Below are 24,218 nucleotides of genomic sequence, written 5' to 3'. Positions count from 1 at the left end.
AGGGGCAATGAGAAAAGGTGATTTGGAAAAGTGAATAAAACCAACTATTCATTCCTTGCAGAACTTATTTCTTGCTTATCTTTTAATTTGACTGCCTCTGAGCATTTAGGCAGAAGTCATGTGAGCTCCTGAGCTGCAGGGACAGAGACGGAGGAGAACGCGTGCATCAGAGCAGAGTGCTGCCGGAGCCCTGGCAGGGGGAGAGGGAGGCAGAGAGAGCCTGGGAGGGAAAATGCGAAGTGGTGGGAGCTGGAATAGCAGCAACTGCTGCTAGCACGCCACTGCTCCTGCCCGGGAATTGGCTCGGCTGCCAGCACGCATCTCCAGAGGTGCAGGTGCCTCAGGTTCAAAAGTCCGAGAAGACCTGTGGTACTTCCAGGAGCTACGGTGGTGCTTTTTTTCCTGTGAAGAACATCTGTCTGAGGACTCTGTTCCTTCCCCTGGACTGAAAGAGGTAATTCATGTCATTATTTTGTCCCTTCTCTGGAAGCAGATAGGGGATCTGGAAGAAGATAGCTCAGGGCTGGCAGTCAAAGCAGATGTGCAGAGATGTGGTGGGTTTCTCTTTCCTTGCTTATAGTAGAGCTCAGAGAATAAAGAGTTCCTGTCATTAGGATGCTCTTTGATTTAAATATGGAGGATGGGAGAGACAGGGTTAAAGTGTGGGGGTGGATCTGAGCTGCTTCCCATCTGATTTGTTTCTCTGTGTAATCTCTGAAAGTGGAGGAAAACTTTCCTTGGGCACCTGGAGGAGCAGCACTTACCCATTACACACTGAGCTGTAAAACTTGCATTTTTTTATTTTTATTTTTTTTTGAATCTGAATGTGGTTTGCTTAAATATCTACTTGGCAAATTACAGTTCCTGCCACAGAAGAACTCCCTTTTAACAGGTACAAATTTTGGAGGGCTGAACATCCAGTGGCCGTGACAGCACTTTTGCCTCATTCCCTGCTGGTCTCTCTCCTACCCGTGGGGGCCGTGGCCCCTATGGATGCCCCCGTACAGATTTTCCGTGAGGAGCCAGACTCCACCTGCTCTCCGGGGCCCTGTCGCCCCCCCAGCACCAGCAGCAGCTGGCCCCTGGGCTGGGCAGACTACGACAACAACGCCACCGGGGCCTTCGGGGACACCCAGCACAACCACACCAGCATCTCCCCTGCTATCCCCATCATCATCACCGCTGTCTACTCAGTGGTCTTCGTGGTCGGCTTGGTGGGAAACTCTCTGGTCATGTTTGTCATCATAAGGTAAGAGGCTTCGGTGTAGCTGTTTGAAAGGGATGCAAATGGCTGTCCTGAAATTTATCAGTTGGTGGGGTGCCTATATGAGGTGATGTGCATATACGAGAAAGTGGAAAAGAAAAAGTAGCTGGAATGACCCCAAACCTTTTCAGTCACTGAGGTTTGTCTGGAAACGCAGATTCAGGCAGAAAGGAGCAGCTGGTTAAAAGTGATGAATCCTGCAGGAAAGGTGCTTGGTATCTGGGAGCTGTGTTCACCGGGTGCCCTCTAGGGATGAGAAGCTGCCCTTGTCCGAGGGAAAGTGAAGAAGAAAACTTCTGCAAGGTAGTTTATTTTTTTTTTTCTCCTGTGAGGAGTCCCCTAGGGAAGGCTTATGTGTCTAGTCGTGTGGACACTGATACGTTGCTGCCTTGTCACCTAGTGGCTCGTTTAACAAGATGGGAAAAAAAGGAAATGCTTAAAGGAAATGCAAGGGGTGTTGTTTCTCTGCTTAGTGGTGTATAACTCCAGTTGTTGTCACCTTGAAGAAAGCAAAGCAGATGCGGAGGCCTTTCCTATTGTTTTTCCAGAAGCAGGACAAAGCTGTGTATCTGTATCAAGTAGTTTTTCACATTAAACCACTTAGTGAAATGCACCAATACTTGTGTGTTGGCATATATTTTAGCTGACAGAATGATTTTTCTGTCTTTTTGTGCTGTCCATTTGCAATTTATAAAAATGCTCAGATAGTGCAGCTCAGCAGAGTGATAATGAGCAACCAAGGGAGCTGAAATCATACAACTTCTCGGAATCCTGCTTCACATTCTATTTGAATGCTGGAAAAAAAAAAAAAAAAAAGAAAAAAAGAAAAAATACTGTGGAGTATTCATTCCTTATATAAAATCAACTTGAGCACAGTAAGAAAAATTGAAGGATTGCAAGGGATCTTGTTCATAAAGAGTGCATGATAAGGGTCAAGCAATTGCAGAATGGTGAAATAACTCTCTCAGACTTGATACAGAGGGAAGTTAACTGGAAGCAGTGAAGTTAATGATGATATACTATGTGAAAGGTGAGTTATAACCAGATGAATACCCTTGAAAAATGGAAGTAAAATTCCTTTTAAAAGTTGATCTAATAGATAAAGATGCCTGTGGTCAATGTGGATTAACTGGTTTGCTCCATCTTTGTGGTGCTATAATTTTGATACCCCTTCCTGCTTTTTTATCCTTCTTTCAGAGTAGAGATTTCATTTCTTTTTGAAATTGCAAGAAGAGAGACTCCATACTTGACATGCATAGTGGCAAAGGCAGTTTTTCTAAATCATCACTCACTTAACAGTGATAGTGTTGATTAACTGGCCTGAGAAGTGGAAAAAAATTCAAATGAAGCCAGGGCTCTGAAAGTTAACATGTATGTATTACACTAGTTCATATATATTTCTTTTTTTTCCTCCTTTTTCTCTCCTAAGTTTATTTTTGTGAGAGTCTAGTTAGACTTGCCTCCTTCTCCTACCAGTTCCCACAATAAAATTACAAATTTATTTACATTATATTTGGGTCATTTAAATATTCCAAATATTAATGCAAGAGTTGTATTTTTCATTTTTGTCCTGACCTCTCATCTCCCTTTCTCTTTCCCTCAAATCCTCTCTCAGCATGACTGCACCTCAAGATAGGTTTTCACAACCCATTGAAAAACGCACAGTGCAGTAATTTGCTTTTGTGTGGAAAGCCAAGGTCTGTGAGACGTTTGTGAAAGATGGTGGCAAGGCATAGGGGGAACATATCCCCTTGCCATCCCACATTGACTTTCTCTCAGCTGACATGAATCTCATGGAGGGTGGGAAAATGACTCTTTATCGACCAGTTGAACAGAGGGTTTCTGTGCATCCCCTCTTCGCCATTTCTCATGTCTCCAAATCCTGGATCTGCTTTCCTCTTCCTAACTCTGGCTGGACCAGCAGGCAATGCAGGCCTGGCTTCTCCTCCCTTTTCTCTTTTAAACAACAGCTGATATTGTTGTTGTCCTGGTTTCAGTTAGGATAGAGTTAATTTTCCTCATAGTAGCTGGTATGATGCTGTGTTTTGGATTTAGGATGAGAATAATGTTAATAGCACACTGATGTTTTAATTGTTGCAGAGCAGTGCTTACACTAAGCCAAGGACTTTTCAGCTCTTTGCTCTGTCCTGTCAGTGAACAGGCTGGGGGTGCAGCAAGAGCTGGGAGGGGACACAGCCAGGGCAGTTTGCCAAAGGGATATTCCTTACCATATGATGTCATGCTGAACAATTAATAAGGGGTGGCAGACTTGGGTAGGGGATCAGTTGCTCAGGAATGGGATGGGTATTGGTCAATAGGTGGTGACCAATTGCATTGTGCATCACTTGTGTTGTACACAGTATTAATAGTAGTACTATTATCATTATTGATATTATTTTTCTTTCTTTTCTGTTCTAATAAACTACCTTTATCTCAACCAAAAGACTTCTTCTTTTTTTTTTTTTTTTTTTCTTTTCTGATTCTGTCCCCTATCCCACTGGTGTTTGTGTGTGTGTGAGCAAATGTCTCTGTGGTGCTTACCTGCTTGCTAGGTTAAACTACAGCAGTCGTCCACTGAGTCACTTCTTGGGTGACATAAACAAGACCCCTTATGTTCTGAAAATTTCAATGAAACCGTTGAAGTATCGACACTGCGGTAGATTCAGGAGTCTCCAAATGGTCTTGAGACCCTTCCAAAGGAGGCTCAAATTCAGCCAAAAGCTGTGGAGTATGCAGGCCTTGGGCTGTTCCTTGCTTTAAGACCAACACAAGGGTATGTCCTTTGCTGCGTCCTCGCATGTGCTGCTGGGAGCTCATGGAGACCAGCAAGTCACCAACCAAGCACCCTATGTGCAGAGTGGTGGGTGTCTGAAATCTCTTTTGGGTGTGGCAGGGATGTTCCTGCTGAGGGGAAAACCCACAGAAGTGACCGGAGAATGACACTTCAAAGGTGTGTACATGTCCTGAAAGTTAAGTAACTGCATCTGATAAATCCGTGGGATCTTTCAGTTTTGGTTAGGAAGCAAACCACATCATTACACAGTTTATTAAAGGAGGAAAGAATTACTCCAAATATATATTTCCAATGTGATTGTAACAACTCCTTTACTGGAGGGCTGGACTATGTTCCAGACCTTAGCTCTTTCCCAGGATGGAGAGCTGATGTCCAAATACCTACAGTGATGAGGGAGTGGGTGGAGGAGGAGACAACATGCACGGAGATGCTGCATCCCTCCTGAGAAAAACAAGTGTGTGTTCTGCTTCAGTGAATGCAGAAGTGGAAGCAGGAAGAAAACAGAAGTGTTGAAAAGGCAAGAAAAGGAAGACATATATATTCCATATATAAATGGAAAGGGATAGGTCGAGACAGAGGCAGCCATACGTTCTTTCATATACTTTAAAGACATAGAGAGAGAAAATGCATTGGAGAAAATAGAGAGAGAAATATATCTCTTTAATGTGCTGAGAAATCCCTGTGATAGAAAAACATTAGAGTTGAAATAAGGTAATAAGGATGTTTTTCACCACTGTTCAGGTATCTAATTTCCTCATGTTGACGACGAATCATTCCAGCTCCCATAGAGAGCTGTGTTGGAGGCAGGGTGGGAATGGTACTGTGGTAGCAGTATGGCCTGTTAAACCAAGTTTCAGGAAAACTGTATTCTTCCCTTGGTTTTACTTTTGGGGTACAACACATTGTTCTTACCTGAGAAGGTCACTTTGTGGCTCTGTGGCTCAGTTTCCTCATATAAAATGGAAGTATGGGTATTTATTCTCTTTAAATGCACACAGTAACTGTTAGATTAAAAGCCAAAACTCAATCATTAAATATCCTAGGCAAGACCAAGGCTAATGTAAGCACCCCAGTTTCCTCAGGCACATTGAGAAAGGTTATTTTTAATACACAGAAAGTAGCTCTGCTTTATGTATGCAGTGCAACCTACACTCTTGGCACTCTCTAAGGTTTGCAGGAGCTCTCCCTGCGTTAAGATCAGATGTGTGGTCCTTGTACAAGCCCCGAGAAGTCTGCTGTCAGTCAACAGCTAGTGGGGCACATGGCATGTAACACTTGCCTGCAGCTGCTGTTTTTTGTGGGGAGACAGTAAGAGAAAAACAGGGAATCATGTTGCTAGCTGCACTGGTGGGAATTGCAAATGCAATGTGGGAAGCACAGTTCACCTATGGAGAAGAGGAGGCACACAATGTTTTTGTAGAAACCACGTGAAATTATCTTACCTCACCTGTGTAAAGTTACACATCTGTGTGTGTCTTAACATGATCAGAGTCTATCTCAAACCCTCAGAGTAAAATAATTGGCTGAAGTTGATAAATGAAATTACTTTTCCTTTCTTTCCCACTCCCCTGCTCCTCCTCTCCTGACTTTATTTCTCCAAATGTTAGTGCTAACTTTAAGCAAAATGGTGCATTTTGCAGCTGGAAGGGAAGAAAAGTTCTCTGAATGAAAGCTGAGTTACAAGTTTAATAATGGTTTGGCTCTTACAGAAACCATAAACATACTCTGGTAAAAACTCTGTGGGAGCCATGTGACTGCCTCTTACCCACTCCAGACTGACTTTTTGCATGTGCCTTACCGCCATTGTTACTGAAGTCATTTACTGAGAACAGCTGCTGACATCAAATTCTTAAATAAGCAGTCCTGTATTTCTTTTAAAATTATCTTTCAGGTTTCCAGTGAACTGAATAATTTTCTACATTCAAAAACAGTTTTAACGAGAGGCTGTGTCACAGATATGTATATTCATTCCTAAGGGAAAAGAGAAAGCTTGTATTCTGCTCAGTCTAATATTTAAGAAAAAAGGTAACTAGTAATACATTTCTGTTCTGCTATTCATCGAACTGAGTGGCATCTTATGTAACAGGAAGAGTCTGTTAAGAAATATCATCTAAAACCAACTCCCTTCCAGATTGTTTTTAAATTTATCCACCATTCATTCCAAACCATAATGAAAATATTACAGTAGACATATATGCAAAAATAAAAATGATTTAATATACTGGTTTAGATCTATATTAGATTTTGATAATATCAAAGATTACATGTTAATTTGCTTTAAATAATTGTTCTAAATTTATTAAATTATATTTTGAAATTATATTGTTTTGAAATGAAAAATGAAACTGGGGAGGGTCAACCTAGATGAATTGCCTGTTGTCTATTACTTGCAGTCAGCCATTTTATTCTTTTATGAAATCATGGGATTGGCTGCTAAATGTAAAGGCCTTGCTGTAGTATACTTTTTGAAGTTTATGGATTTTACCTGGTAAGACACATAACACCTTACTATTATCAGCACAGAGGCATCAAATGGATTGTTAGTAGTTCATCACAGGACCTGAAGGAATATCTGACCTCACCTTGCTGAGTGGAGGTACTTTTGGTGGGTTCTGCTGAACTTGGCCTGACATGGCACTATTTACCAACAAGACTTTGACAACTGGTCGCTACTGACAGCTTTTACAGATGGCACAAAGAACAAGGTAGAGCAGGAAGAAGAACAGGTTTATATATATATAAAAAAATATTGGTAGTTTGTCAAGCACATCTCATTTAAACAAAATCTAAATGTTTTTTAATATATTTAATATCCTGCTACACAGTAAGACCTGGGATTTATAAGCAGATAAGAAACTCAAGATGATTTTCTGATAACATACTATGATAAGAAGATCTGATACTGAAAAACTGGAGAGAGCACAGGAAAGAGTTAGAAGGAATATTTATTGGAGAGAGTATTAGAGAGAGGCAATAGCTTATAGTGAGTAATCTGTTTGGCTTCTGGAAAGTAATTTGGTATCCATCCAGACACTTCCGCTGGGCCAGCAGCCAGGTAGTCATCTATTTCAGTGAAAGGCATAACTGGAATTAATGGCTGGAAGCAAGACAAATTATGGGGAGCCCTTTTGAACTGGCAGAAAGTGAAAACTTACAAGAACTTTCCAGGCATACCACTAGCAATGCAGAAGTCTTGAGACAGATCATCAGTCCTCAGCTGGGAGATGGATGGGGAGGACCACACTCCTGGCCAGCACGTGGGGAGAAAGCGCAGCAGGGAAGCAATGAGGGGGATAGAGAGAGGGAAGAGTGGGGACCCTTCATGTAGTTTTTCACAATGGAAGATTTTGAATTTGCTGTAAGGGTGTTGAGTCAGGAAATGCTTAACGTGGTGACTTTGGCCCAGGATGTGCTAAGGGTAATGGGGGATAATCTTACTGGCTACCTACTTTCACCCTCTCTTCAAACTGTGATTTATTGGTCCCTTACCTGAAATGCTTTGAAACAGGTGAGTTCCCAAGGAGAATTTCAAATTCAGGTACTTTCCAAAGGAAAAGTAACCACAAAAATCATTATAAATTCTACTTCTAGGAACCCTGCTTCATGTCTCTTGGTTCTCCCATCTGTAATAATCAAATAACTCAAAGTGTGGACCCTGTATGTACTCCTCAAGTCAGTCTTTGTGCTTTGTTTATTGGTTTTCTCTTCGGAGGAGTTTGAGAGGCATAAGGAAATGCCAATATGAATGTTATTTTGTGTACAAGTAGGCATGAGTGCACAAACTGAATTAGCTTTGGGGAAGGGGTGAGTACGGATGGAATGAGGACATGGAAAGAGGTGTGTCTGACCCATGCTGGCATTCCACAAAATATAAAAAATATATAAACAAAGAATATATAAAGGTGCACATCATTTTTATGATCCTATTGGGAAGTTTGCCTGCTAGACTGTGTATTATCTTTGAAATATTTACTTATCCTGAAGCCAGAGGGTTAAGATCTCATTAGATTCAGCTTTTAATCCCTAGAGAAGTGAAAATTAGTTCTAGACAGTTTGCTATTTTCAGTTTCAAGACATTGTTTAAAATAAAAGCTCTTTCCTTTCTGCATGAATGTTAGAGCCTAACATGGTTTTCTTCATCACATGAGTTTTCATTAATCCATGGCAAGAACGCATGCAGAACCTTTCTGTTTTCTCTGTTCCTCAGACCACTGCACCTATGCAACGCACAGTGCTCTGGCTGGCTGCTCTTCTCTATTACAAAGTTGGTGCTGTTCTGCAGTGCACTGTGAGTGAACGCCTAGGGTTGCCAAACCTAGCTACTTAGCATATGGAAGACAGAAAACATTATATCTCCTGACTGACTATTTACCTAAATTCACTGCCTGCTGTGTTGCTCATAGTCTACCCACAGTGGAACATAGTCATCCTTGAGTGGTGATGGGAATCTGCACGGTAGGATTAGTTCAGACAAGCTATTCAATGTGTTCAATTACTATTCACAGTCAGAAATTTTATTTTACCATTCTGCTAGCCAATGAACAGCTTTGCAGCCTACTCTTTGACATGGCTTTCAAAGTGACTGGTTTGTTAAAGTGCATTGGAGAAGAAAAACATTTTTAACAAGGAAGCTATCAGTTGTGCTTTACAGTTGACTATGTCTTAATGTTTCCTGCATTTTGCTTACCTCATCTCTTTTGGAAAAGTGAGTGCTCAGTTGGTCTGTGCTGGGGGCTTCTCTGAGGCAAGTGAGGAAAACAGATGAATGGGTAGAGTCTAGAGAGAACCTCTGGGCTGTCTCCTAAGAGGGACTTATGAATTTTCCCTGAGCTGGCTCACTGTTAGTGTATCCATTCATTACCTTACAACATAATCCTGTACTTGTTACAGGGGGAGGTCCCTTGTCTCCTATTCAGTTCCATTACAGGAGTGCTGACCTGAGTTTCAGGTCCCAACACAACCGAAGTGTGCAGTTGTCCTATAAAACACTCCCAGCAGTGGCAGTTATTATTCATCCCTATGGCAAAATGGAGGCCAGGTGTCTTGTTCTGAGAATAAGAGTGATACCCAGTCCACAGGACCTCTCTGTGAGAATTTTCTGAATTCTTTCCTTATTTCTCTCCTGGAGAAACACCTAGATGAGAACAAACATTCAATAGCATTTGGCTGCTTCTGCCAAGTTCTGCATATATATGCTATCTATGTAGCAGGAAAGCAACACCCTGAAAAACCTTCTGAGGGAGCTACTATCCCTGTACCCCTGAGCAATGAGATCTGTTCTTTCTGCCAGTCAATCACTATTCCACTGCATAGAAAATTCTCTTCCCACTCCCACAAGAAGATAGGAAGCATTTTGTTCTGTTAAGGGGGCTCATGATGTCCTTCAAGAAGAAAATAGGCTTTCAAGAGGTATGAGGTATGAGAAAAGTGAATGTTATTGGAGACAGAGACTCAGCTCACAGGGCTAATGTGCATGTGGCAAGTGAGAAGGGTTAGGATGGGCCGTGTAACACCCTGGGATCTCTCTGTAATGTGACAGATTGCCAGGAAGCATTTGCAGCAGCATCAAGTTTCTCAACAGAGTCAGTTGCTTGACAAGGACTGGATTCTTCTGTTAGATGTCAAAAAAATCAAGTACATAGTCTACATTAGTTGTCTAGGCTCCCTAATGGTAATATGAGATATATGGGTTTTAGATAAAGTACCACTTTTGTAAAATTCTGCATTCCCTTTATTTCAATATAAGACATGGTAAATCACAGTGCCCTCAAGGTCTCTCTGAGCTCTCCTAGCAAAACCATAGAAGAACAAATTTCAGAGTATTGGTGTTTCTAACATAATTTCTTCAAAAAAGATGCTTTTGAACTCACACAAAAATATTAAGAATCCTTATCGCAGAAGGAAGAAGAACAGTTCATCCTAGTTAAGGAGTCTTTATTTAATTTTATTATTTATTTATTTATTTATTTATTTATTCCTTTTGACTAGGTTATATGTAAACTTGAACCTTATCTTCCCCAATTCAGAAGCTCAGGAAGGAATGTTTCTACATCTAAGATCTCATTCTGGCTCAGCCTATGGCTAGTTCATAAGAGTAATTGTAGTGGTAAATTGTCAGGACTTTGGTGATATCTTCTGACATTCTGGTAGATTGAGCTCCCTGAGGGAAGCATAAAAGCAGAGATCATGTATTATTTAAGCCACTTAAAAATAGGTACCTGCAAGTGTTTATGAGTAAATAGAATTCCACCTTAGGATACTGTTTTAAAGGCAACATATACAATTTTCATAGGCTCCTAACTAATTTGTTGTTGCAGACAAACAAAATTTAACTGTGTGCAGTAACAGTGTTTGCTTTTGCTTAAAGTGGCAGACTCAATGGTTTTCTAAGGTCCTGTCCACTGCTTAATTCTGTCTGTCATTTAAAATGTAATAATAACATATAACCCAATGTGAACATGGAAACAACAGATTTTTTTTTTTTTTTTTTTTGCATTCTTCTTTTGACCTCAACCTTAGCTTCATATTATCATAAACATTTACATTGAGCTTGAAGATACAAAAGATAGCTGAGCCATCCTTTTGAACTGATGTGTTTGGAATGCATACTCCTCTTTTATTTTTTTATTATTATTTTTTCCTTGTTCTGACTGAGAATGACATTGAGTGTGCCCTGAATATAGCCTTGAGATTTAGAGCTTTCATGAATAAGCTTTTCAGCTGCTTGATCTCCATATACATCATTCAGAGGAGCCTAGTGGAACAGAGCCTGCATCCTGGTGATAGGTGTTTTTGCAATTTGGTTTTAGATGTGCTTTAGCTTTCATTTACATTTGCTGGCTCAGGTATCTGCCAAAAATATGTTTGTTATAACTTGTATTTCATGCTTTTGTACTTTCACTCTGCTACTGCAGAACATTGTTGTAGTATATTTGTTAGACTTGCTCCTCTCCCCACCCCTCATTTCACACTGCAGGGAACATTTTAGCCTATTTCAGGTACATGACAAATTTTTGACCAGAGCTATGTTCTCAGATTTTATTAGCTTTACTAGTGTTATGCTGTACTGTAGAACCACACTCCTCTGTTCTTCTTGAGATAATACCTTTAAGGGGCTCTGCTAGCAGGTTTACTAATGAATTTTATTTATTTATTTATTTTTGAAAGCACACCAACTTCTTACTAGCATGCTTCCTTCTTCAATCACCCCAATTTCATTGATAAACTTGGGTTAGAGGTGTGATTTTTATCCTATTTAGTGTCTTAAAAATATGTGCAAAGAAAATTCTGCTCCATAAGGAAAAGTACAGTAACGATGATTTGAGTGCGTGATGGCAGAAATTTTATGAAGGTCAGTCCAAAGTCAGTCTCAGAGAACTTTCCACTTTTGGAAGGTGTACTTAGGTTAAGATGTGATTGCTTTGAGAATTTTACCTGTGATATATAACACATTATTTTAATTTTGCTTCTTAAAAAAACATTACCATATATTCTTCCAAAAAAACACATCCAAATTATAGTTTTCTGTTTATCTTGATTGTTTTTCTGCAGGATTTTCATAAATCTTCCAGGTATTTAAAGCCTACAGAGGCTTGAGACAGGCAGTTGCAAAATCCGTCAACTAATTTAAGTCATTGTAGGATTTTCTGCTCCTTGAAAAAAGATGCTAGCAGCTGATTTAGCAGTGAGACTTTCCATTCCTATGTAACATTAGTATTAATCTATTGTGCTTTGCTAGACTAATTTAAGCAGATAGCAGTACTTTTCCTTAAATAACATTCAACTATTTGATCAATAGTTTTAGTTTTGTAAAGGAAGGCAGGATTCCCTTAGTCCATTACTATTTTTGCTTTCTTCAAGTGCTGATTTGTGCGAATGAAAAGTGTAGGGAGAGATGCTCAAACCTTCCAAAATGTTGCCTCCCATATTTTAGTGCAATAGAAATGAGTTGTAGAAAAGTGATCAAATTGCTCATCTTGAGTTAGGGTCAAGACTCTATCAGGGTCCACTTCAAAGTGTCTGACAGCAACAGCTCTCACTTCTTACTTTAACTGAACTTTGATTAAGCCTGCAAGTACATATCTTCAGAGGCATCTAAGCATTTAATAATTTTTAGATGTTTAATTCCAAAAATTCAAAAGGAGTTTGGATGATTGAGTCTGGATTCTCACAAGCTGTTCTGAATTTATAAATTTATGAATTATTCCATGATTTAATCCATATTGCCTGACAGCTGTAAAGGCCAACACCTCATTTATGTGGAGTTCTTTACAAGTTCTTTACATTGCATAAATGTAAAAATAAAATAAAATAAAATAAAATAAAATAAAATAAAATAAAATAAAATAAAATAAAATAAAATAAAATAAAATAAAATAAAATAAAATATGATGTCAATGAGATTTAAGGTTACAACAGTAAAAAATGTTTAGATTTAGCATTGCTGAGGTTGACCAGTGAACCACTTATCCTTTAGTTAGGTACCCATCATTGCTCTGCAGTGTCTGGGTGAATTAATTGCCTAAATGTAATAAAGTATTTATTGGAGCAGTATTTATTAGCCTCCTTCCTTCTTGTTCCCAGTCTGGCAGAAAAAGAGTGTTGTGGTTTAACCCATCTGGCAGCTAAGCACCACATAGCCCATTGCTCGCGTCCCCCGCTCCACCATTAGTGGGATGGAGGAGAGAATCAGAAAAAAGTGAAAGCTTGTGGGTTGAGATAAAGAGAATTTATTGGGATAGAAAAGAAAGGAAAAAAAAAAAATAATGATGATAGTACTAATACTAATCTACTACTAATAATGTGTATAAAACAAGTGGTGTACAATGCAATTGCTCACTGCCCGCTGACTGATGCCCAGACTATCCCTGAGCAGAGGTTGGTGAACAATTGTGTGCCCAGCATGGGGGTGCCCAGCATGGGGCTCAAACCCACGACCCTAAGATTAAAAGTCTCATGCTCTACCGAGCATGTACAAAGGGGAAGAATGTATAATATACATGTAGGTGCCTGTTCTGGCTGAGAGTGAACAGTGCAAAGAGGCACCTGCCTGTGGTCTGTGAACTCAGGGGGATTTGGGCAAGGCCAGCTAGTCATGAGACTGCCTGGCTGGTGAGTTGTGGGGAGGCATGAGGCACACAGCAGGTATAACTATCAAAGACAGTGTTGGTATGTGCTTACATAAGGAAAATGATCCAAAGCCTTTTTCAGAGCTTTATAGGTAGAATGGCACTTAAAAATATATGTATATTTTTAAATATATTTTCAGTCCCATATACAACTTTGATTTGCTTACACTGAAGGTTGTCTAAATGCTGATGCTTGGATGACTACGTATTTCTTATAACCTGTACATGACAAGACATCCTTCTTGTTGGACTGAGGAAAATTATTTTACTTATTCATGCATATGTTGTGTAGTCCAAAATATCAATATTGCTCACTTTACATTTATAATATCATTAATACACACTGTGTATACAGAGAACGTGTTTCATGTTGCAGATTAAAAACTTTGAGTTTTGAAATTATGTAAAAGATAAGTTCTATTTTACAGAGGGTTTGCTACTGCTTTGAAGGCTAGTGGTGGGGGAAAGAGGTAATGGGAAAATATAGTACACATTGACAAAATATAGTATACATTGACATGTAATTAAATTGTGTCATGGTGTCACATGCACAACAAAAGTTGAATTCAGGCAGCAAGGAACAAGAAATGTGAGATAGAAAGGCTTTCAGATATTTGATTTTTTTAAGGCTAATAGTTATTTTTTATGAAAATGTTCTGATTTTCTTTAAAGGAAAAAGATCAGACAAATTCTTCTGTATGTGAAAGCAAACTTTCCCTATCCAAATCCAATGGGATTTTTTAAAGATTTACAGAAGCAGTGATTCAGAAGAGTTATTAGTAATTTCACCTCTGCTTATCACAGGCCATTGCATTTCATTTAAATAATCCTGTATTGAGTCTAGTAGCTTGTGCTTGACTGAAGCACAGCTACTTGCAAAGCATCAGACATTGATCTGGAGACATAAAAGATGGAAAAATTACTCCTTTCCTGTGTAATTTGTTCCCAATAATAATCACCTTAGTTGTTAGGAAAAATCTATCATTGTTTCTAAGCTGAGTTTGTCTGGCTGTGACTCTTATGTATGTCTCCTTGTTATGCTTTTCTTTCCAGTCTAAAAGAGCTCTTCAGTACCTGTTATTTTCTCTCTGTGGAGGACTTCAGACACTGTAATCAAGTCACCTCTTGGTGTTCTTTTGATAAACTAAATGTTTTGAGGTCTTTAAGTTACTCACAGAAAGAACTTCTCCCCTTCTTTCACTTATTTTTGTAGTGCTTCAAGGTAACCTTTCCAAATATACATATATATGTATACATATTTGCACAGAATTGTTGAGTGCTTAGTGAGTTTTACTTCAGTCTTACAATTGAGATGCATCATTCAGAGTTGCTTTTTTTATTTTTTTTCCTACCTCCCCCTCCCAGGAGGAAAATTCCCAGTCTGATAATGCACCTTATATTTGTTTCCACAGCCTCTTAGGGGCTGTAATGTGACCTACAGGATAGACTGCCTCCTCTGCTGGAGGCACTATTGAGGATGCTGCTCTGGAAAGTGTAGGGAAGCCCAGCTTTGACTGGTGGGTTCTTCCACACCTTTATTCTTTTATCTTGTAGAAGCTCAAACCAGGGCAGAGGGAGACTAGACCATAGGGATCACACCATTGCTGTAAAGATGCTTCATTTGGCAGCTATTCCTAGTGCTTCATTGCCTATAGTTTTGCTCAATACGTAAACCTGGATTAGAATTGTTCTCTGGGCAGCAGGCAACCCTCCCTTGGGAAGCAAATACCAGGATTCTTTACAGTCATTTCAGACAGCAGGTACAGCTTGTTGGCATCTAAATGAGAAGGGTTTTTACCTTCAGTTCTCATTGTACCCCTTGCAGTTCTCATTTCCTTACTTTGAACCAGTATTTGGATTCATTTTCTCACTGAGTTCTAATTAGAGTGAAGTATAAAAATGGAAGCTGTTTTTCATGCTTCATGTAGGTCATTAAATGACATTCCTGTCTATATTTTAATTAATATTTAATTTACTTGCTAGGCATATTTGTCAGCACTTTTGAACTCTGCTCAAGACTTTTTTTTTTCCCAAATTAAATTTGTTTTCACATGTCAAAGTTTAAAAGATAAATAGACACATTGCCCAATATGTTCATTAGCTGAACTGATAGAATCTTATATTCCACTGCAAATTCGTTAATGATACTTGGCACAATCTAGCTCGATGTGTTTCTGTGTGTGTTGCGTGTACACCTTTTAGTTTGGGGACCCATTCAAAATATATGTGTGAAACAGTTTTGAGTTTTGAGAAACTCTGTCATTGAATCTCATAATAAATTAACAGCAATGACCAGAAATAACTACTTGTTTTAGGGGCTAGGAATCTCAGAAAGGAGAGTTAAGCATATCTGTATGGTAATAATGGAAACGAGAGAGGCTGTCCTTCCTGCTCTGTGTCTGTAGCAGAGCTGGCAGCAGTCCTCCACACCCTGTAACACAGCCAGGGCCCCCCGCATTAGACTGTCGTCGTGCAGAACAAAGCAGGGTGCTGTCTGGGATCCTATTCCTCTGTGTGGGTTAAGGTTCCTACCACAATGACAAAACAAGTGTTTTGTATTGGTGAAATTAAAGGATGCAGAGAAAACATTGCTGATTTTTTTTCCTCTAATGTTGTCCTACTGTTCAGTCATCATCTTTTATGTTGGCAGTCATGAAAGAGGGGACTAGGAGAAGCAGATGATAAAAGAGAGATTGGAAATATAGAAGTGAAGAAGGGAAATTGCTTATAGATGGATCTGAGCAGATAGAATTGAAACCAGCATTTGGATAATTAGATTACATTTATTCATATGTCTGTTTTCACCTGTGGTGAATAGTTGTAACTGATTAATGCAGGTACTGAAGGATGGAGTGAAAAGTATTTACTGTAATTCCAAGGGTCCTAAATGTGTGCACTTCTGTCACGCTAAAAAATGATAGAGAAAAATGACTATGGCAAAGGATGACTGAGAAGATATTACATTTTTGAATGTGCTGATACAATCACATAACTTTTTCTATTTTTTGTCCTTCAGGTATACAAAGATGAAGACAGCAACCAACATCTACATTTTCAATTTGGCTATGGCAGATGCCCTAGTTACCACAACTATGCCTTTCCAAAGCACAGAGTACCTGATGAACTCTTGGCCATTTGGGGATGTACTGTGTAAAATAGTTATTTCGATCGACTACTATAACATGTTTACCAGCATATTCACACTGACCATGATGAGTGTTGATCGATACATTGCTGTGTGTCACCCTGTGAAAGCTCTGGACTTCCGTACTCCACTCAAGGCAAAGATCATCAATATCTGTATCTGGCTGTTGTCCTCATCTGTTGGTATATCTGCAATAGTTCTTGGAGGTACCAAAGTCAGGGAAGGTGAGTGTGAGCATTCTGAAAGAACTGAGTCTTCTTGTTTCTCAAATGACTTAAAATGTAGCTTGGAATATCGTCTAAACCTGCTTTGTTCCTACTTCAGTAATCTGTGTACCCTTTACACACAGAAGATCACCCACATTCCTTGGTTCCAAAAGTATGTCTAAATTTCATTTAGACATTTTGAAATATATTGTGGAACATTACTGTATGATGTATAAATAATTTAAGCTCAGATGCCCTTGCCAACTTGAAATGCGGGCTGAAGGTGCTTTTTGTAAGTGTTGTGAGAGTAGTTCTGATGAAGTTCCAAGAGCAGAAAGTAGATTGTTTCTTATTAGTGTTAATATTAAAACCATCATTAGTGTTAAGACTTGGGAAATTATTATCAAGAGCCATTTCACAGAACTTGAAGGTATGGAAAAAAAATAAAAAATATATCAGTAGCTGGAGAAAGAAAAGTAAGCTAAATCCTGTGAAAATGACAATGTCAGAAGTTCTTGTTTAAAAAGAAAAGGAAAGGGGGTGTATATGGATACTTGGAAAGGCTAGGAGTAAGCTTCAGCAGAGAAATTGGGAATACAGAGCATAACGGAAGCAACTACAGGAACATGAGGTCAATGAATCTGTGTGCAGAGAACTTGTAGGCCCTACTTGAAATTTATAATCCATACGGATTATGGATTTATGGACTGCAGATTTCACCCCTATAACTGGTGACTCATTACCAAAGCTGGCCTGCTTGGGAGTTAATCTTATTTTGAAATCCTCCTTGTCAGGGAAAAGGGAGATATATACTTCATACCCACAAGCATGACAGTAGTGCAGGAGCACTTCTGTATATTCAAAGGGCTTGAAACCTCTAATGATGTCCTGATGTTGAGGCCATCCTGACACAGATGACCTATGAAACACAGGGCATACATATTTATTTGGTGGTAGTGTTGTTTGCGATGTAAATGATCTTCTGAAGAATGATAAATAAGTTCCTGAATTAGCAACCTTTTCTAGTAGAAAGGTTTCGCTCCTCCCAAGAGAACTGGTAAACTTTACATAAGGACACAGTTTTATCTGGCAGAGAAAATAAATGGTGTGTGTTAAACTCTTGGCATAGATCAATGCAAACAAAACAACGGTGTTCAGCCACTCAAAGGCTGATTGATTTTACTGAAGATGTATAGATACTGGTTTTACTCCTGGTCTTATGCTGGGTAGGTGAGAGGAGAGATGCTCTGAGAACTCTTCATCAGCCTTTTGGGAGATCAAGTGTCCTGGTCTGCAGTGCTGTAACTCTTCTCTCCAGTAAAGTTTGGACAGGCTCTATGAAATAATGTGTGGCTGAGGAAAAAGTCACTTCCAAGCATCTCCAGGTGGAAAGAATGATTGTCTAACTGCAGATGAAATCTTGAAGGCTATGAGACATTGGCTCAACCAGGTGTTTTGTTAGGAGTGTTCTTAACTAGCAGAATGTTCTTGTCATTCACTGTAAGCATCACACTGAGTTCAAAGGGCTGCTCTGTGGCCAGAAATGATTAAATGTCTTTTTCACTTTGCATGGCAGGCAGAGTTCTTTTTTTTTTTTTTTTTCCTTCCTCCTGAAGCAGTGACTAGTAATACACACCTCAGCTGGGCCAAATAAGATTAGGAATTATTAGCAAATGCTTGTCAGCCCCTACCATTCATCCCTGCTTGTCTGATCTAAGGTGTCTCTTGAGCATTTACTGCCAATTATCTTGTCTGGTGTGTTCATGAATTGCACTGATAAATGGTGAAGGGGAAAAAACACAAAGATCTTCCCTTTGCCTGGCAGCTGGAGCTCAGTACTGAAACTCTATATTATGTTGATGACAATAGTTGCTGTTTATATGCCCTGGGGCCTCTGTTGGGTTCAGATTTAAACAACAACTGAATATCAAAAGGAAAGTGACTGTATTTAAAGTTCCAAGCCCACACACAGTTAGTCCCTTTCATTCTCACAGTGCAGGATTGCTCCCAGGGATGCCCTTCCAGATGCATTTTCCCTACAGAATAAATCTTACGTCTGTGTAAATTTTCCCTCTCTGGCCTGGATGGAGCCTTTATTGCTGAAGAATAATTAAAAAATAAAGAAACCAGAGGTACTATTAGTATTCCCAGAAATATTATGAAGGCTCCAATTGAATAGAGAGGAATACGGATGCCTGTAGGTGAGGTATTACTAAGTTACCTGCCCTGGTTTCAGTTAGGACAGAGTTAATTTTCCTCCTAGTAGCTGGTAAGGTGCTACTTGGCTTAGGATGAGAAGAGTGCTGATAACATGCTGATGTTTTAATTGTTGCAGAGCAGTGCTTACACTAAGCCACGGACTTTTCAGCTTCTTGCTCTGTCCTGCCAGTGGGCAGGCTGGGGGTGCAGCAAGAGCTGGGAGGGGACAGAGCCAGGACAGCTGACCCAAACTGGCCAAAGGGGTATTCCATACCATCTGACATGCTAAACAATATATAGGGGTGGCTCGCCGGGGGAGGGGGGCTGTCTGCTCGGGGTTAGGCTGGGCATCAGTCAGTGGGTGGTGAGCAATTGCATTGTGCATCACTTGTTTTGTACACATTATTATTAGTAGTACTATTATCATCATTATTGTTATTAGTATTGTTGTTCTTATTATTTTCCTGTCTTAATAAACTGTCTTTATCTAAGCTCACAGGCTTCACTTTCCCATTTCTCTCCCCCATCCGAGAGAGGGAGGGGGGAGGGAGAGCAAACGGCTGCGTGGTGTTTAGCTGCCGGCTGGGTTAAACCACAACACTACTTAACAGAAATAGACTTCCCGCATCAGGATTAAAATGAATCTTAAGTGGTATTTTATCAAACATTTTAATATATATTTACGCTAAAATACCTTTTGAAGTGCAGCATTTTCCTTTACATATATCGATCTATTCGGAATAGATGTCTTCCAGAGTGGAAAAAGTCAGTATGACAGTATGAACATCTTAAGTGCTCATTTTGTGACACTAAATTTAGTTCTGCACATTTTCAGGCAACAAGCGTAAAGTACAAATTGGATGTTATTCTCTCTCAATGTTCCTAAAAATTAGTATGATATTTTGCACCTTTGACAACGATATCTGTTGATCCTTGATGTTAACTGTGAAAAAGAAAAGGATTCCATATTCCAACTCTTTCATTGTGCTCATGTTTTTAATTTCATATATAATTTATATATTCTTATGATAATATTCAATATTAATGAATTTAGGATAAGATTTTACATATAAAGTACATTGCTGTGAGATCTAAAACAGCCATAAATTTGTATTTGATAATTTGGGATTTTGAAATACCATTGTTATTTACCAATTTATGGAAAGCATAGCAAGTGTGACCATATTTAATGGTCATAGATCTTAAAGAAGAATGCAAAGAAGGAGCCAGACTCTGTTCAGTGGTGCCCAGTGCCAGGACAAGAGGCAATGGACACAAACTGGCACACAGGAGGCTCCCTGCTTTATGTGTGGGTGACAGAGCACTGTCACAGGTTGACCTGTGAGGCCGTGGAGTTTCCTTGGAGATATCCAAAAGCCACCTGGACATGATCCTGAGCAGCCTGCTCTGGGTGGCCCTGCCTGAGCAGGGGGTTGGACCAGATAGCCTCCAGAGGTTCCCTCCAGCCATAACCACTCAATTTCTTTAATAAAGATTTTATTTTTATCTTATTATTTTATTTTATATTATTGAAAATTAGCAATACTGACTTTCAGTAGTATATGTTGGGATACACATATAAAGTATTGATCTTTTTGTAAGCTAAATCCACTTTTGTCTTTTTTTATGCATCAGAAAGAAAAAAAAAAGAGTTAACTATGCTGATACTATCTTTTTTATCTTCTGAGAATATTTATGACTATATTGTATATTTATATACATTCCATTTAATACAAACACTGAATTAACACTATATTATCTTAATATTATGACAGTTGTTTATATTTATCATATACAATTACTTTAATATTTTTAACTTAATAAACTACATCTTAAAAGTATCTTTAAAGGTAAAATTATAATAAAAGAGAATTCGCTCTGAAAAGGTATAACAGAATGATCTATTTGAATACTCTGAAAGTAAAACATTTTTTATTTTTTTTTTCCTGTTTTTCTTTCAGATGATTTTGATCAGGATGGATTAGGGAAATAATTTTGGTGAATTAACAATTCTAATTTTCTGTTGGAAAATTTCTAAGTCATTTCTGATTTTTCCTTTTCTGTCACTGGAAGTGCTGCCTGGACTCTGAATTTTTTACTGAGGGATGATGATGGGGCTGTGGCTGGTCTTGCTCTTCCAGCTGCAGCTGAAGGTTTTGGGCTTCCAGTATGACTCCATCAGTTCAGTAGCTCCTGTCTTCTCAGGAATGGCTGCAAAACTGTATATATGTGTTCCTGTGGCTTTCTCAAGATGATTTGGCTGGCACAAACATTTTAAACATCAGGAGCTTTTTCTAATCTAATGATTTTGATAAATACATTAAATTATATCAATAGACCTGAAGAGGGAGGGGTTATTAGTAGGTAGCTGGATGTGGTCTAGAGCAGTCATCCCTAATCATAGCTCTCGTTTGTCCCAAACTACACATCTGGCTTTACTAGTCTAGACATCGTACTTGTGTATTATTGCTGCTACATTATATTGTGTATTATTACTTGTGTATTATTGCTGCTGTTGCTAGGCCATGATCTACTACAAATAAAAGTAAATAATCAATGTGAAAGTTTTCTTGAAGATAATTATTGATATTTCTATAATAAAATTAAGTAAAAGTAAACTGCTTATATATTAAAATATAATCACAAAGGATTTAGAAGTGTTGAGTGAAAGTTGCAACCTTATGAGATAATGCTTGTGCTGTCATCTTACATTTTCCATCAGGCTTGAAAGATGGAGACTTTTTTCACTTTTCAGCTTTCAGAAACATCCATTAGTCATTATATCCTTTAAAATAAAAACTCAAAATATTTAGTTTCAATTTCAGCCTTTTATTTGAATGTAGTAATGTTCATTATCACCCAGTAACAGTTTTCTGATATCTAACCATGGAAATGCCTATATGATACTATAATTTGGGGATTGGACTCTTTTCACAGATAACTAGTGATAGGACTAGAGGGAATGGCCTCACATTGCACCAGGGGAGGTTTAAGTTGGAAATTAGGAGACATTTCTTCTCAGAAAGAATGGTCAGGCATTGGAACGGGTTGCCCAGGGACGTGGTGGCGTCACTGTACCTGGGGGTGTTTAAGGAAAGGTTGGACATGGTGCTTAGGGACAGGGGTTAGTGGGTGACAGGTGTTGGACAGGGGGATGGTTGGACCAGGTGGTCTTGGAGCTCTTTTCCAACCTTAATGATTCTGTTATTCTAGGATAACTTTCCCCACCCCAGACTCTGGGAATGTTTTTCAAAATAATATCAGCTACAATATCAGCTTGATTTGTGAAGCATTTTAATAACAAGCAAGTATGGTGTGATGGATTTTTTTTCCCCTGACTGTACAACAGTGTATTGAAGCTTTCCACCTTTAGCTCTGATTCAATAAAAGCCAATACATAATAATTTGTAGAGAAATGAAGAATTCAGTAGGGAAAATGAAAATAAATAGATAAAACATACCACCAAACACTAGAATAATGCAGTGCTTGAGAGGATAAACTCTAAGCTACAATTCAGAGTGAAAAATCCCTGGGTTACCTTGACTTGTCTTCAGTGCAGTTTAACTGCTGATAGTAGTTGTAAATTTATTCCTTGTCCTGCTTTGCCATTTATCTAATTTCTTGTTTCTCCATGTGGTTTTTATGTTAGAAGGCTGCAATGAGGTCAGTAAATGAAACCTCATATTTCATGCCTTAGCAGCCTCCTATCAGATGGAATACTGGGGTCTACAACAATGTGAGAGAGCCTGTGGTTTTGAATTCTGCCATGGGAAAGGAGAAAGGGAGTGGGATGGTGTTAGTGGCTTGGATACTGCAGTCAGTGATGCTATCTGCAAAAAGAGCAGCCTCCATTTGACTCTGCACACGTACATATTTTATTTGCTTCTATGTAACTGAAAAGAAGCTGAAGAAACTGTTGCCAGGATTTTTTTTTTTACTTTTTTTTTTTTTTTTTTTTTTTTTTTTCAGAATGCAAGCATTTATATGTACTCCATTTGCATTGAAGGAGACACATGGGAAAAGATTATTACACAATTGTCATATATTGGCAAAACCTTCCTACGGTCGAAATCTCATTCAGCTCCCACCATTCATGATACCAAAAATCTGCTCCTCCCACAGACAAAAGCATATATAGTTTGATAATAATTATGAGTTTTCTACTCCATTAAACCTGGTACTCTTTCTGGCTTTAAATCTCAGTGAGATTCAAATGGAAAAAATTGCTCAACTCATTTTATAAATTTTTATTTTTGTGCCTCTGCATTTTTAGCTCCTCCTGTGGGAAGCAAAGTTTATACAATGTTATGCATTTTAAAAGCCCATATCTCTCCAAGTAATTTCTAGAGACAGCTGCATAAAATTTCAGTGGTAAATGAAAGCTTTCCTTGGAGTGATTTAATGCTAACTCTATTTATTAGTATCACATTACATGATAATCACTTTTTCTAGCTTATGCTATGATAATTATATTGTTTAGAATATCTAATAATAAAGCAATTTTCTTCTTGCTTATTTCATTTCTAGATACCACGAGCACTGAATGCTCCTTGCAATTTCCAGACAGAGATTACGTGTGGTGGGACATCTTCATGAAAATCTGTGTCTTTGTCTTTGCATTTGTTATTCCAGTCCTCATTATAATTGTTTGCTATACTCTGATGATCCTGCGCCTTAAAAGTGTACGGCTTCTGTCAGGGTCTCGAGAGAAAGATCGAAACCTGCGCCGCATTACCAGGTTGGTTCTCGTAGTTGTGGCAGTTTTTATTATCTGTTGGACTCCTATTCATATTTTTGTGCTGGTTGAAGCATTAGGGGACGTGTCCCACAGTACTGCTGCTATATCCAGCTATTATTTCTGTATTGCTTTGGGTTACACCAACAGCAGCCTCAATCCAATCCTGTATGCTTTTTTGGATGAAAATTTCAAGAGATGTTTCAAGGACTTCTGCTTCCCCCTTAAGATGAGGATGGACAGGCAGAGCACGAGCAGAGTCAGAAACACTGTGCAAGACCCAGCTTATATGCGGGAAACAGATGGGACAAACAAACCTGTATGACTAGTCGTGGAAATGTCGTCTTACTGTCCTCAAGAGAGAGAAGAATCCAATGATCTAGGACTGACGCAGATTACCACTGCAGTTTGAGCTAGACTCACCTAGACAGATATTTTTGGAATACTTAAGAAATCCTAGTAGTTTGAACTAAAGCAAGTTATTTATTGACAAGCAAGAACCTCCTGAAACTAAACTCAAATGAAGAGGACCTGAGGTTTTGGCATCGTGTTTTCTGTAGTTGATCAGGTACTAATGCACACTTCTGAGGAGAGGAGAGATGCTTAATATTGTACCACTTTACTCTGGATAAAGAAAGCTCTGAGTTTCCTCTTTACGCTATGTAATATAATATTAAATGACATTTGGCTATAACACCAAGTTATGCCAAAAACAAAGTTTTGCCCCAACATTGATTGCTTCTGAA

General features: G+C 38.8%; 1 protein-coding gene across 2 annotated transcripts; it reads left to right on the top strand.

Moving 5' to 3' along the window:
• Nucleotides 1-989: 989 nt before the first annotated feature.
• On the top strand, nt 990-23,797 carry OPRK1 (opioid receptor kappa 1; the record flags this gene model as incomplete). Of its 2 annotated transcripts, none has more annotated exons than XM_082754862.1 (3): nt 990-1,249; nt 16,203-16,555; nt 23,265-23,797. In XM_082754862.1, the coding sequence occupies 3 exons, from the start codon at nt 990-992 to the stop codon at nt 23,795-23,797; spliced, it is 1,146 nt and encodes a 381-aa protein (XP_082610988.1). The 2 variants fall into 2 exon arrangements, with proteins under 2 accessions (XP_082610988.1, XP_082610989.1); XM_082754863.1 differs by having other exon boundaries at nt 16,203-16,559; nt 23,275-23,797.
• Nucleotides 23,798-24,218: the final 421 nt, after the last annotated feature.

Source organism: Aythya marila (genome assembly GCF_965140915.1).
Source record: "Aythya marila genome assembly, chromosome: 2".
Classification (NCBI taxonomy): domain Eukaryota; kingdom Metazoa; phylum Chordata; class Aves; order Anseriformes; family Anatidae; genus Aythya; species Aythya marila.
Note: the sequence above shows the minus strand (reverse complement) of the source record. Positions and strands in the feature narration are given on the sequence as shown.